The following is a 14,225-nucleotide window of genomic DNA, read 5'->3' as shown; positions in this document are numbered from 1 at the left end:
TTAATTCATTCATGGGATATGGGTGTTGCTGGCTGAACCAGCATTTATTTCCCATCCCAAAGTACCCTGCATTTCAAAGGGCACTTGAGTGTCAACCACAATGCTATGGATCTGGATTCACATGTAAGCCAGACCAGATAAGGATGTGTAAAGTAAAATGGGAAAGATGTCATTTGAAACTTGAAGGTCTGATAAAACCCGAAGGAATATGAGAAAAAGCAAGCAAAAATCCCCAAATGGCTTAACAGCATTCAGAAAAGAGGGTTTGAAATGCAGATGGCAGACTTCCTTCTCTAAAGGACATTAAGACATGAAGTTAGTGCCCTCTTGTGTAGGGATATTAATTTATTGTAATTTGTCTGATCAGCGTGTGAAGTTTGTAGGTATTTGTTCTGAAATTTGATTGACATTATTCTAGATGTTCATTTAGTACTGAATGAAAATTGGATGTGTTGTTATCCCAAGGAATAAATGAAATTGCGGAAGATGTTGATGCAGGAGCCGAACACAGTGACTCTGACGATTCAGAAAAATCGGACACCTCTGACAGTGAATATGCCAGTGACGAAGGGCCCAAACTAAATAATGGACAAGAGGAGGGAGAGGAAAAGGAAGGTGTCAGGAGCGAGAAGGTCTCACCCTTTGTGAAAAAGAAGCCGAAGCAGGTAATAGCGCTTGGTGAAGTGAAGCAAGAAACTAGTCCAAGTTCTGCTGTGGGTAAAAGTGAGGCATCTGGCCAAGAAAAGGCAAATGGGGACCCTGCCAAAGAACTTGCTGAGAAAATGAAAAATCCACATCAGGCAGCAAAGGAGAAACTTGGGAACAAAGATGAGACTGACTCGCCAACAGTGCACTTGGGACTGGACTCTGATTCTGATTCGGAGAATGAACTGGTTATAGACCTGGGTGATGAAAGCAAAGAATCTGTGCGAGAAGGCAAGAAAGGGGAGAAGAGCAAAAAGGATCAAACGCCAACACCGACTTTGAAGGAATCACCAGCTGCATCAAATGCAGAAGGTATGTTTCTTAAACTTTGTTCCCTTTTATTGTTATACTTTGTTTTACCTGGTGGGTGTCCAGTAATGGTATGTTTACTGTCTCAAGGCTAGATTTTGGGTAGCTTGTAACACTTGAATGCCATGGATGAGACATGTTTAAAATGTCCACTTTGGTAGCCAATTTGGTTTATTGAATTGTTTATGGCCATCTGCAGCATGATAAATGAAATACTTTAGCATGTAGGTGTAATTGGATCAACCAATTGTAAGTGGAAACACATTGAGATTTAGAGTGTATTTTGTTTTAAATCTCAAATTTTCAGATAATGGCTTTGTGTATTCAGACCGTCTAAAAAATGGGACCATAGTTGAAATTTCATAAAGGCTCAATGAGATATTACATTTTTTGCTGTAGATTTTGTTACCATGGTATAATACGTGGAAATGAAGGAATACAACAACCGTAGGAAGGATGTTTATTCTTATTCAAAGTATTTTCCACTTCTGAGTGAAAAAGATTTACTTTCAGAAAAATGGTATTGAACTTTTGCTTTAAATGTTAATTTTTGCAGCTGAACTAAAGCACACTGTGTCACCCTTAGTATTTAGAAAGGAAAGCCAGCATGGATTTCTTAAAGGGAAAATCGTATTTAACGAACTTGGTTTTGAAGAGGGAATGGAAAGGGATAATGAGGGTAATGCTGTTGATGTTGTATACAGGGACTTCCAAAAGGTATTTTATGCAGTGCTGCACCACAGACTTGTGAGCAAAGTTATAGGTCGAGGAATAAAAGGTACATTAGCAACATGCATATGAAATTTCCTGAGTGAAAGAAAACAAAGAGTCGTGGTTAATAGATATTTTGGGGGCTGGAGGAAGGTTTGCAGTAGGGTTCCCCAGGGGCCAGTGTTGGGACCCTTGCTTTTCCTGATGTATATTAATAACCTAAATCTCGGTGTTGCTTCTCTTCCTGCACCTAGTGGTTCACAAGGCAGATTTTCATCTGTTTCCATAGTGAGTTTTACCTGGAACAAGTCACGAACCAGTTGCCGGAGGCTTATAGCTTGAGGCGCGTCACTCTGCATCAGGCATGGCTGATGAGGAGTATCTTCTGCTCTTGTCGCCTGCCATTGGCGTGTTGGAAGGATTTTGCAGGTTCATACTTAACTTGTTGGCCGTATTATGAACGCACCTACTTTGGCGTGGGAGTTGAACCCGGAGCTTCTGGCTCGGGCAGGGATGCTACCCACTGTGCCACAGGAAGTGCAGGGCACAATTTCAAAATTTGCAGATGATATGAAGCTTGGAAGCACAGTGAACTGTGAGGAGGTTAGAGTAGAACTTCAAAAAGGCATAGACAAGTTGGTGGAATGAGTGGATTAAGTTCAATGCAGAGAAACGCGAGGTGATTCATTTTGGGAGAAACAATATAAATGGTACAATTCTAAATAGGATGCAGGAGCAGAGAGACTTGGGTGTATGTGTGCTGAAGTCATTGAAGGTTGCAGGACAGGTTGAGGGAGCAATTAATAAAGCATTGTGTCTGCCCTCGGTTTATTAATATGGGCTTGAGATGCAAAAACAAGGATGGTATGTTGAACTTGCATAAGACACAAGTTCACTCTCAACTGAAGTATTGCGTTCAGTTCTGGGTGCTGAACTTAGCAAGAACGTGAAGGCATTGGAGAGTGCAGACAAAATTCACAGAATGGCTCCAGGAATGAGGAACTTCAGTTATGTAGATACTTTGGAGAAGTTGGGATTGTTTACCTTGGAAAATTGGAGGCTGAGAGGGGAATTGGTAAAGGTATTCAAAATCATGAGGGGTCTATGCAGATCAGATAGGGAGAAATTGTCCCTACTCATGGAAGGATTGAGAATGAGAGGACACAGATCTAAAGTAGTTGGTAAAAGAAGTAAAAGTGACATGAGAAAAATCTTTTTCACACAGCGAGTGATTACGGTCTGGAATGCGCTGCCTGAGAGTGTGGTGGAGGCAGCTTCAATTGACTCATTCAAAAGGGCTTTGGACTGTTACCTGAAAAGGAAGAATGTGCAGGATTTTGGGGAGAAGGCAGGAAAATGGCACTAAGTAAAAGGCTCATTCAGAGAGCCACCATAGACACCGATGGGTCACATGGCTGCTTCTTGGGCTGTAAGAATTCTCTGATTCTATGAACTTGCTTCAGGGTGCAGGAACATAGAGCTTTCTGGTGAGTCTTGATTTGGACCCATTTAAACTGCAGTAGCCATGGCTTGAGACTGGACTTAAAACTTGTCGGCTCAGAAAAAATTCAATCCCGATTTTTGAAGAGTACATATTTTCATTATAAAATAGCTGGTGGGCTGGGAGGGGGCACAAAAAAAAAACACTGCCCCTCGTGCTAACTTTCCTGCCTTCCTTTTAGAGAATTTGATAAAGATAATCAGAGGGATGTGGATCAAACTGCTGATTATCCTGTTCAACAGTTGAAGGGAAAGTATAATATTCCTAATTATGTATATAGGTAAAGCATCACCCACTTCAACTGTGACCAGTCAACCAAAAGGTGAGGTTGCTTCTTCAGCCCCCAGTCTCCCAAGCCAGACCCCTTCAACCAGTATTACGACTGCCAGTGTTGTGTCTACTGCCACAGTTCCAGCTGTTGCTGTGAGCAATAGTCCAGTTAAAAAACAACGGCCTCTATTGCCAAAGGAAACTGTTCCAGCTGTTCAGCGTGCGGTGGTGTGGAATCCCTCGTCAAAGTTTCAGACCTCCTCCCAGAAATGGCACATGCAGAAGGTACAAAGACAGCAGCAGCAAGTGCAGGCACCTCAGCAACAGCAGTCTCAAACCACAGGAACACGATACCAGACCAGGTTGGCTGTGAAAGGTATAAATATTTTGAGTATCTAACTCTAATTCTAGCAAAGTCCAGCACGGTATTATGTTGGTAATTTTATTACTATTGAAAATGTAATTTAAAAATTGCTTTTGTATTAAGGGAGGCAAATCAAGTCTTAGGGTGGTCACAGGAACCCAGTTCAGACTCTGATGCCCTGCATATTAAGAAACTGAAAGGAATCTGCAATGGGAGCTAAGCTCATTGACATTGCTTTAGAAGACCTTGGGTTGCACCATCCCCAGCCTCTGGTAGAAAGTAAGCCCCGAAAGACTGGGGTGCCAACAATACACAGCACAGCTCACTGAAATCCGCCAGTTTCCCTTCTCATCCAGCAATGATTTTTTTTTCTTTTCTCTAACATATGTGAAAATGCAGCCTTTACATTCACAATTACAGTGGCATCTGAGATGGGCGACGCTGATTTTACGCCAGAGGGGTGCCTTGGTTAGGTGTTGAGATTTTAGAAGTCTGTAACTTGGTAGTCATGCATGAATACATCAAATTTGAGGACAGTGATTCAAGCCTCATACCCACTTTAACTTTCTATTACAGCTGTACAGCAGAAAGAGGCAACTCTGGCAACTTCAACATCTTCCATCACTTTGGTTACAAGCAGCTCTTCTATATCTGTGCCAGGCAGCACAACAATAAACACACCATCCAGTTCAGTCTGTAGTACCGATTTGCCTATAGCTACTCCATCTGCTGATGTTGCTGCTGATCTTACTAAGTATACAAACAAGGTATGTTTTGTTACTCTCTTTTATTGAATAAGTTTACTGCATAGAATTTCTTAGAAATTACAACATAAGTGGCGGCACAGTGGTTAACACTGCTGCCTATCGGCACCAAGGACCCATGTTCGATCACAGTCCCCGGGTCTCAGGCCACGTGGAGTTTGAACATTCTCCCCGTGTCTGCGTGGGTCTCACCCACAGCCCAAAGATATGCAGGGTAAGTGGCTTGGCCATGCTAAATTGCCCCTTTATTGGGAAAAAATAATGAATTGGGTACTCTAAATTTATCAAAAAGAAAATAAAGTACTACATGGAAGCAATCTATGCACATTCTTCACGTGATTAGTAGTCCTAGGCCCTTTCCAAATCTCTTTATGCCCTTTTCTTTCAACCACCTTTTATATTGGACCTATTTAGCTCAGTTGGCTGGACAACTGGTTTGTGATGTAGAGCGAGGCTAACAGCGCAGGTTCAATTCCCGGCTGAGGTTATTCATGAGGTTATTCTCAACCTTGCCCCTCACCTGAGGTGTGGTGATCCTCAGGTTAAATCATCACCAGACAACTCTCCCCCTCAAAGCCTATGGTCAATTGGGACTATGGCGACTTTACTTTCCTTTACTTTTGATCTACTTCAGAGAGTCTTCTACACTGTCACTTCATTCCACCCCTCCCAGTAAAAAGAAACATGAATAAAGAAAGTTATTTTCATTTGTTCCTGGGATGTGTGCATTGCTGGCAAGACCGGCATTTGATGCCGAGGCCAATTTGTCCTTAGGAAGATGGTGCTGAACTGCATATGTGAACTGCTGCAGTCTGTCTAGTCTTGGTACACCCAGAGTGCTGTTAGAAAAGGAGTTCCAGGTTTTTGATCTCGTGTTAGTCAAAGAATGATGGTATATTTCCATGTCTGGGTTGTGGGTGACATGGAAGCAAACCTTCAGGCGGTGATGCTCCTATATGCCTGTTGCACTTGTCCTTTTAGATGACAAAGGTCATGGGTTTGGAAGATGCAGTCAAAGTAGGCTTGGTAAGTTGCTGCAAATTGCCTTCTAGATGGTAAACACTGCTGCCACTGTGCATCGTTGGTGGAGGGAGTGAATGTTTAAGGTGCTGGTTGGGGAGCTGATCAAGCAACTTTTTTTTGCACTAGATGACGTCAAGTTTGAGTTGTGATAGCCAATTTAGGCCAGTTAGCAGGCTGCATAAGTAGCCCTCCTTCATCTCAGTGGGCCACAAGAATGAAATTGGGCTTGTTCACTAACTATGACCCTTGAATAAGATTGAAAACATTTAATACGCACCGAATATGTCATAATAAGTTATAGAAAATGCTTAATCATTCATATATTAATTTTAAAAAATAAATTTAGAGTACTCAATTATTTTTTTTCCCAATTGAGGGGCAATGTTTTTTATTTTTATAGAATTTACAGTGCAGAAGGAGGCCATTCAGCCCATCGAGTCTGCACTGGCCCCTGGAAAGAGCACCCCACCCAAGGTCAACAACTCTACCTATCCCCACAACCCAGTAACCCCACCCAACACTAAGGGCAATTTTGGACACTTAAGGGCAATTTATCATGGCCAATCCGCCTAACCTGCACATCTTTGGACTGTGGGAGGAAACCGGAGCACCCGGAGGAAACCCACGCACACACGGGGAGGATGTGCAGACTCCACACAGACAGTGACCCAAGCCGGAATCGAACCTGGGACCCTGGAGCTGTGAAGCGATTGTACTATACACAATGCTACCGTGCTGCCGTGGCCAATCCACCTAACCTGCACATCTTTGGGATGTGGGGGTGAAACCAACGCAGACACGGGGAGAATGTGCAAACTCCACATGGACAGTGACCCAGGGCTGGGATTCGAACGCGGATCCTCAGCACTATAGTCCCAGTGCTAATCACTGCGCCCGTGCCGCCCACATTCATATATTAATAGAACTGACATCAAATTCAAGTGGTAAAATCAAACTAAATATTTACATTTGATTGGACACAGCGGGAGCTCACTGCTCTCACAGTCAACGTTGTGAGCAATCAGCATGCACCTCACTTCACTTGCCCTTGCTTTATATGGTATCATTTCAGTTATATCTGTCGGAAAAAAACTACACGGATGGAAACCAGCAGAGTGTGGTAATTCTACACGTGATCAAGAGTCAAATAAAATGTCTCATGACTGCACCCAGAGCCCTGATGGGTCACATGCGACCCCCGGGCCACAGGTTTCCCACCACTATTCTTGAGTGTTGTGGGTTCTGTGTTCATCCAGGTAAGTGGAGAGTATTCCATCACACTCCTGACTTGTGCCTTTGGGAGAGTCAGGAAGTGAGTTACTCTCCACAGAATCACCACCTCTTGTAGCCACAGTATTTATATTTAAAATTATGTAAACTGCATTAAGGTGCATCTGTTTTGTAATTTCTTTGGCACTATTAGGATGCTTTCCAACAATGCTGGAGTTGTACGGCATACTCAACTTAAATTGAGATGTTAATGAGATGAGTGCCTCTTCTCTATGTTGACTGTAAGATACCGAAGCAAAATGAAAACATTTCCTGCTCAGTACCAGTCATCAATATAAAAGTATTGATAATTTAGCAATAAGGTGATTTCAGTTGAGAGACCACATGGATGCTGTTGTAAGAAATGGTTATTTATTAAGGATACAGTAGCCACTGCACCTTCGAGGAATATTGTTAGGTCAAATGCAGTAATTTCACTATCTCCCTCACTCTCACACACACACACACACACACACACTGTCCACACATTTTTGTTTCTTATTAAATATGTGCCAAATATGCATTTTTACATGAAAAAGAAGAATTTATCCCAAGAGTCTAGGTCAGCTACAGTGTTTTCTTTGCTGGTCTCTGTTTCTGGCAGGTTTGTACAAGAATGACTGCTATTAGGTGCCAAATGTTAAATGATGCTCAATTGTCAAGAGAGCAGAAATGGCATTAGCCGTAAAATCAGAGTTACTGCTGAAGATAATGAACAATACTTTATTTTGTGATCAGACAGAATTTCATGTACAGAACGGCTAGAAAGTATGAAGTGGTATCAATCCAAGAGCCTACTTTTCATTATTAATCCATATAACTGTTACATTTTAGATGATGGAAGCAATAAAAGGAACAATGACTGAAATCTACAATGATCTTTCCAGAAATAGTTCTGGAAGCACAATAGCGGAGGTTAGTCATGTCTGTCCAAATTGAAGTCTCACTGTTAAATAATGTCCAAAGTCGTCAGCCAACTGATGTGTATTGACTGTTTATTTTGTCATCTGGCAGATTCGACGAATGAAAATTGAAATTGATAAACTGCAGTGGTTGCACCAGCAGGAACTAGCTGAGATGAAACATAATCTTGGTAAATGTCACGAGTCAGTTTTGTGCTGCCTGCTCTGTTTTCTCTTGTCCAAAAAGTATTATTGTATTTTGTATGTCCTACTTCATTACCCTGGCCAGCAATATGCAGAAATGCATTTATTAGCATCGCTATCTGAAATTAGGAGCCCAAAGTGAACTTGTTGCTCATGAAAAATCTTGAGGACACAATTTTGTGTCCTTCCCCAATGGCACATGTGAGTTTGGGATGGGAAAATCACAGGCTATTTTGACACTCAAGGTTATTTTTGAGAACAAGAGTCCCCTCCAAAAAGATACCTGGACAGATTTTCAACTTGTCATGGATCAACCACCTAGTTTTCATTTCTCAGTTGAAAACCTATCAACTTTTCTTCCTTTCTGTTTTTTGCATCGTGCATCACCCTTGGGGAGAGAGGGCCAGGTAGATGGTCTATGCTGTCAGTCTCTGTCCCAACCTGGCCATCAGAAGGTGAAGGAGGAGTAAGAATTGTCTTTCCTTCTCTATTGGGAAGTATCCAGCCTCCGCGAGGCATCTCCTTCATGTGAAAGACATTGAAATTAGTAACTTGTTTTGTTGAGAATCCGTGTGAATCTCCTTTCTGTTACTTTGCAATGTAGAACTTGGTGTTAATATGCTGCAACCTCTTTCCTCGCCTCTTGTATCATGATACAGGCAGGTGCTTTCCAATTGTTTTATGAATCATTGTAACCATGTGAACTGGGAATAATGGATGCAGTCTTGTGAAGCTAGATTATTTTTCATTGTTTATGTTGTTTTAAGCTTAACAAATCAAATTTGTACAAGGGATTTCAAGTGGACTTCTGGGATACAGTTGATGTTACAGATAGGCTCCCAGGCTCATGACACATGAACTCTTTAAGTTAAGGCCATTAAAAAGTCTCCATCTAAATGTAATTAGAGTTAGTTCATATGTTCATCAGATATAGGAGCAGAATTAGGCCATTCGGACCATCGAGTCTGCTCCGCCATTCTATCATGGCTGATATGTTCCTCATCTGTTACCTACAATGCAACACACCAAGAGCTGGATTGCACACTGAGCCAGAGCATCTCTCCGTAGAACAAATGACCCAGGAGCAGGAGTAGGCAATATAGCCTCCTGAGCCTAAACACCTTCAGTGTGATCATGGCTGATCCCATCCTGGCCTCAACACCACTCTACTGCCCGTTCTCCATAACCCTTCAACCATTACCAATTAAAAATCTGTCTAACTCCTCCTTAGAGTTACCCACTGTCCCTGCATACACCGCAATCTGGGCCAGCGAATTCCACAGATTCGCAACATTTTGGGAGAAGTGCTAGGGAAGGGTAGTTGGGAGTAAACTTTAGCCGCGTCACTCCATGCCTTGATATTTGTGTAGAGCTGCAACTGTTATTATCACAAGTTGTGCGGCATCTTTCTACTTCGCCTGAAACATTGTGTACTTCCCAGATATAAATGGAGGTATCTGTTCACTTTGTATTCTTATATTAAAGTCAGAGCTTGTTCAGGAGTAGTATTTGTCCAGAAACGGCTCTAGTCATGAACTGTAATCGGATAGGAGCTTGTGACTGGTACAGTTAATACATGAGCACAGTAGAGTTTCAGTTTTTTCTTTGAAGGAGAGATTCCTCTCAACATTTTTACCAGGGCTTTTGATAAGCAACTAGAAAGCACAAATGCGGAACGATGGAGCATTGAGATGCCATTAAATGCTTTCTTATCTCCCTTTGTCTCAGAATCGTAAAATTATGTATTTCTTTAAAGAAATACTGTTCTCCTTTAATCCATTGTTGGCAAATTCAATGTGATCATTTTCTCAAAATCGTTTCTGATTGTGTGTCTTAGAGTTAACGATGGCAGAGATGCGTCAGAGTCTTGAGCAAGAAAAGGATCGTATGGTCACCGAGATGAAGAAACAGATGGAGGCAGAGAAGCAGCAGGCTGTTGATGAAACCAAGAAGAAGCAGTGGTGTGCGAATTGCAGGAAGGAGGCCATCTTCTACTGCTGCTGGAACACCAGTTACTGTGACTACCCTTGCCAACAGGCACACTGGCCAGAGCACATGAAGTCTTGTACTCAGTCAGGTACATAGTGCCATAACCTAGAGACAGACGAGAGGTTTTCCAGCCTTGACATTGTGTTCAGCCTGAATTGCCTCATTTTACTGCTGAAAATAGATGGGATGTATACCTTTTTTGAGAAAACGTTCAAGAAAATAATTTCCCTAAATGAAGTTCAGAATGCCTTGATCTTTATGAAGTGGGACAAAAATTGTATATTATATTTGACACGATGTGACATGAGCACTGATTTTAAGAAGGGGAGTGTAGAATTCTTTGCCTGCCAAGGTTATTGCAACAGTTTCAATAATATAAATCGTGATGCATTGGGCTCGATTCTCCGGCCTTGTTGTGCTTAAGTGAGAGCGCAACGAGGCCAGTGAATAAGGGGAGAGGCTGAAAATGAGGACCGTGCTGGGCGTCAAATCGTTTGCGATGCAACTGGCCCGCTCCTCTAGGCGAAATCGGGCTCCTGCTGTAGTGTGGCGCGAAACCAAATATCACCACTTAAGCCCTATTTCCATACAACGGCTCCCGCGATCCAGCGGCCTCCACAGCATGTGGTCTCGCTGTCCCAATCAGTACTCCTTTTGGAAAAACGTGAACCTGGCGTTTGGCTGCTGCAGGGAGCCGAGGAGGTGAGCCGCCATCTTAGCTCACAGGCAATGAGCCCGGGGGCACAGAGCATGTGTGCTGGTCCATCATACCAATCCCTGGACCGTGTGTTCCCATTCTGGGGGCAACTCTAGCCCCTGTCTGTCTGCCCCACAGACCACACATAATTCCTGCTGACCGTGGAGGTCTCTGGCCTTGCAGTTAAAGGCTGTGCTAATAGAGAATTGGTAATCGTGGTTAAGTGTGCACTTCACACATCCCAAGTAGAATCCTGTGAGTGGGTAGTCCATGTAGCATTTGAGGCTCATTGCTCAGCATCCTAATCGCACCTCAATGCATGAATACTGGGTGCAGGAGGCAGCACCACAGACAGAGTGGCCAATCTTCGATCACTCAGGGGATGGGTCCCAGCCTGGGGCATATGTCCGAGCCAGGTGTGTGTGGACAGGATGTTGCCACGGGGAGGGGGGGGGGGGGGGGGGGGGGGGGGGGGTTCAGCTCATTGACCTTCTTGCTGCACTGGAGACCAGTCCTGGTCACGCTTCCTGAGTTGACGGCCGCTGACGCTTCATCCCAGGCGGCACTGGCTGCCCTGTGGCTCACCCTCCGAGATACTCGGGAGAACAGGAGATCCCGCATCTAGGAGCCTCCCCAGGTTTGTGTCTCCAAACCTTGGGGCCAGTTTCCTCGCCGCCATGGCTGTGAGCTGAATGGGGTTGGCAGTACAAGTTGCTATTTGACTGCTGCTCGACCTCATTAGTGGGAGGGCTGGTAAGCGCGGTCCAGGCGAATCAGCTGGAGAGTCTGTATTTGCCCGTGGGGCCTCCTTAAGGAGACCAACTAACGTTGAATTGCGCTGCTGGACTTGCTGGACTCACCGGGAAGCTCGCAGCAGTTCCCGCTTGTTATCACACTCAGAATTCTTTCCGGAGAATCCTGCCCATTTCCTTAATGTAGCAGGGGGATGGGAACCAGATTAGGAAGTTAGAGGTCAGTAAAGAGGCAGCAACTAAAGCCAGTAAGGTACTGGATAATAAACTCAAAGTGACTAAGGGGAAGAGTAGACAGGGAATAGATGATGATCGCAAAGGGACTTGTGGTCTGAGGTGCATTTGTTTTAATGCGAGAAGTGTAGCAGGTAAGGCAGATGAATTTAGAGCTTGGATCAGTACCTGGGAATATGATGTTATTGGTATTACTGAGACTTGGTTGAAGGATGGGCAAGACTGGCAACTAAATATCCCAGGGTATAGATGCTTCAGGAGGGATAGAGAGGGAGGTAAAAGGGGTGGAGGCATTACTCGTCAGAGATGATATCACAGCTGTGATTAAGGAGGACACGATGGAGGATTTGAGCACTGAGGCAATATGGACAGAGCTAAGAAATAGGAAGAGTGCAGTAACATTGTTAGGACTTTACTATAGGCCTCCCAAAAGCGAGCGTGAAGTAGAGGTACAAATATGTAGATAGATTATAGAACAATGTAGGAGCAATAGGGTGGTTGTGATGGGAGATTTTAACTTCCCCAACATTGAATGGGACTCATGTAATGTTGGAGGCGTAGATGGAGCAGAATTTGTAAGGAGCATCCAGGAGAGTTTTTTTAGAGCAGTATGTAAATAGTCCAACTCGGGAAGGGGCCATACTGGACCTGGTATTGGGGAATGATCCTGGCCAGGTGGTTGACGTTTCAGTCGGCGATTACTTTGGGAATAGCGATCACAATTCTGTAAGTTTTAGAATACTCATGGACAAAGACGAGAGTGGTCCTAAAGGAAGAGTGCTAAATTGGGGAAAGGCCAACTATAACAAAATTCGGCAGGAGCTCGGGAATGTGGACTGGGAGCAGCTGTTTAAAGGTAAATCCACATTTGAAATGTAGGAGTCTTTTAAGGAAAGGTGGATTAGAGTGCAGGACAGACATGTTCCTATGAAAATGTGAGATAGAAATGACAAGATTAGGGAACATTGGATGTCGGGTGGAATTGTGAGACTAGCTAAGATGAAAAAGGAAGCATATGTAAGATCGAGGCGACTCAAAACTGTTGAAGCTTTGGAGGAATATCGGGAAAGTAGGACAAATCTCAAACGCGCAATGAAGAGGGCTAAAAGGGGTCATGAAATATCTTTGGCTAACAGGGTTAAGGAAAATCCCAAAGCCTTTTATTCATACATAAGGAGCAAGAGGGTAACTAGAGAAAGGATTGGCCCACTCAAAGACAAAAGAGGGAATTTATGCGTGGAGTCAGAGGAAATGAGTGAGCTTCTTAATGAGTACTTTGCATCGGTATGTTGAGGCTAGGGATGGATGTTTAAATACTCTAGGTCATGTCGGCATAAGGAAGGGGGAGGTTTTGGGTATTCTAAAAGGCATTAAGGTGGACACGTCCCCAGGACCGGATGGGATCTATCCCAGGTTACTGAGGGAAGCGAGGGACGAAATAGCTGGGGCCTTAACAGATTTCTTTGCAGCATCCTTGAGCACGGGTGAGGTCCCGGAGGACTGGAGAATTGCTAATGTTGTCCCTTTGTTTAAGAAGGGTAGCAGGGATAATCCAGGGAATTATAGACCTGTGAGCTTGACGTCAGTGGTAGGCAAACTGTTGGAGAAGCTACTGAGGGATAGGATCTATTCACATTTGGAAGAAAATAGACTTATCAGTGATAGGCAGCATGGTTTTGTGCAGGGAAGGTCATGTCTTACAAACCTAATAGAATTTTTTGAGGAAGTGACAAAGTTAATTGATGAGGGAAGTCATATACATGGACTTCAGTAAAGCATTTGATAACGTTTCCCATGGCAGGTTGATGGAAAAAGTGAAGTTGTATGGGGTTCAGAGTGTACTAGCTAAATGGATAAAGAACTGGCTGGGCAACAGGAGACAGAGAGTAGTGGTGGAAGGGAGTGTCTCAAAATGGAGAAAGGTGACTAGTGGTGTTCCACAGGGATCCGTGCTCGGACCACTGTTGTTTGTGATATACATAAATGATCTGGACGAAGGTATAAGTGGTCTGATGAGCAAGTTTGCAGATGATACTAAGATTGGTGGAGTTGCAGATAGCGAGGCGGACTGTCAGAGAAGACAGCAAAATTAGATTGGAGAGTTGGGCAGAGAAATGGCAGATGGAGTTCAATCCAGGCAAATGCGAGGTGATGCATTTTGGAAGATCTAACTCAAGAGCAGACTATATGGTAAGTGGAAGAGTCCTGGGGAAAATTGATGTCCAGAGAGATCTGGGAGTTCAGGTCCATTTTACCCTGAAGGTGGCAACGCAGGTTGATAGAGTGGTCAAGAAGGCATACAACATGCTTGCCTTCATCAGACGGGGTATTGAGTACAAGAGTCAGCAGGTCATGTTACAGTTGTATCGGACTTTGGTTAGGTCACATTTGGAATACTGCGTGCAGTTCTGGTCGCCACATTACCAGAAGGATGTGGATGCTTTAGAGAGAGTGCAGAGGAGGTTCACCAGGATGTTACCTGGTATGGAGGGTGCTTGCTATGAAGAAAGGTTGAGTAGATTAGGATTGTT

At 43.7% G+C, this 14,225-nt stretch overlaps 1 protein-coding gene across 12 annotated transcripts in view; it reads left to right on the top strand.

Moving 5' to 3' along the window:
* The window catches only part of zmynd8 (zinc finger, MYND-type containing 8), a 283,096-nt gene that overhangs the window by 253,005 nt on the left and 15,866 nt on the right, over positions 1 to 14,225 (top strand). For all 12 annotated transcript variants that reach the window (XM_038803563.1, XM_038803569.1, XM_038803567.1 and 9 more), the window contains 6 exons: positions 466 to 1,017; positions 3,507 to 3,872; positions 4,437 to 4,627; positions 7,751 to 7,831; positions 7,931 to 8,009; positions 9,860 to 10,099. In XM_038803563.1, the coding sequence (XP_038659491.1) occupies positions 466 to 1,017; positions 3,507 to 3,872; positions 4,437 to 4,627; positions 7,751 to 7,831; positions 7,931 to 8,009; positions 9,860 to 10,099 (1,509 nt within the window). The remainder of the gene's footprint in view (positions 1 to 465; positions 1,018 to 3,506; positions 3,873 to 4,436; positions 4,628 to 7,750; positions 7,832 to 7,930; positions 8,010 to 9,859; positions 10,100 to 14,225) is intronic.

The sequence above is a fragment of the Scyliorhinus canicula genome, chromosome 7 (assembly GCF_902713615.1).
Source record: "Scyliorhinus canicula chromosome 7, sScyCan1.1, whole genome shotgun sequence".
Taxonomy (NCBI): Eukaryota; Metazoa; Chordata; class Chondrichthyes; order Carcharhiniformes; family Scyliorhinidae; genus Scyliorhinus; species Scyliorhinus canicula.
This window is presented reverse-complemented; position numbering and strand designations above follow the sequence as displayed.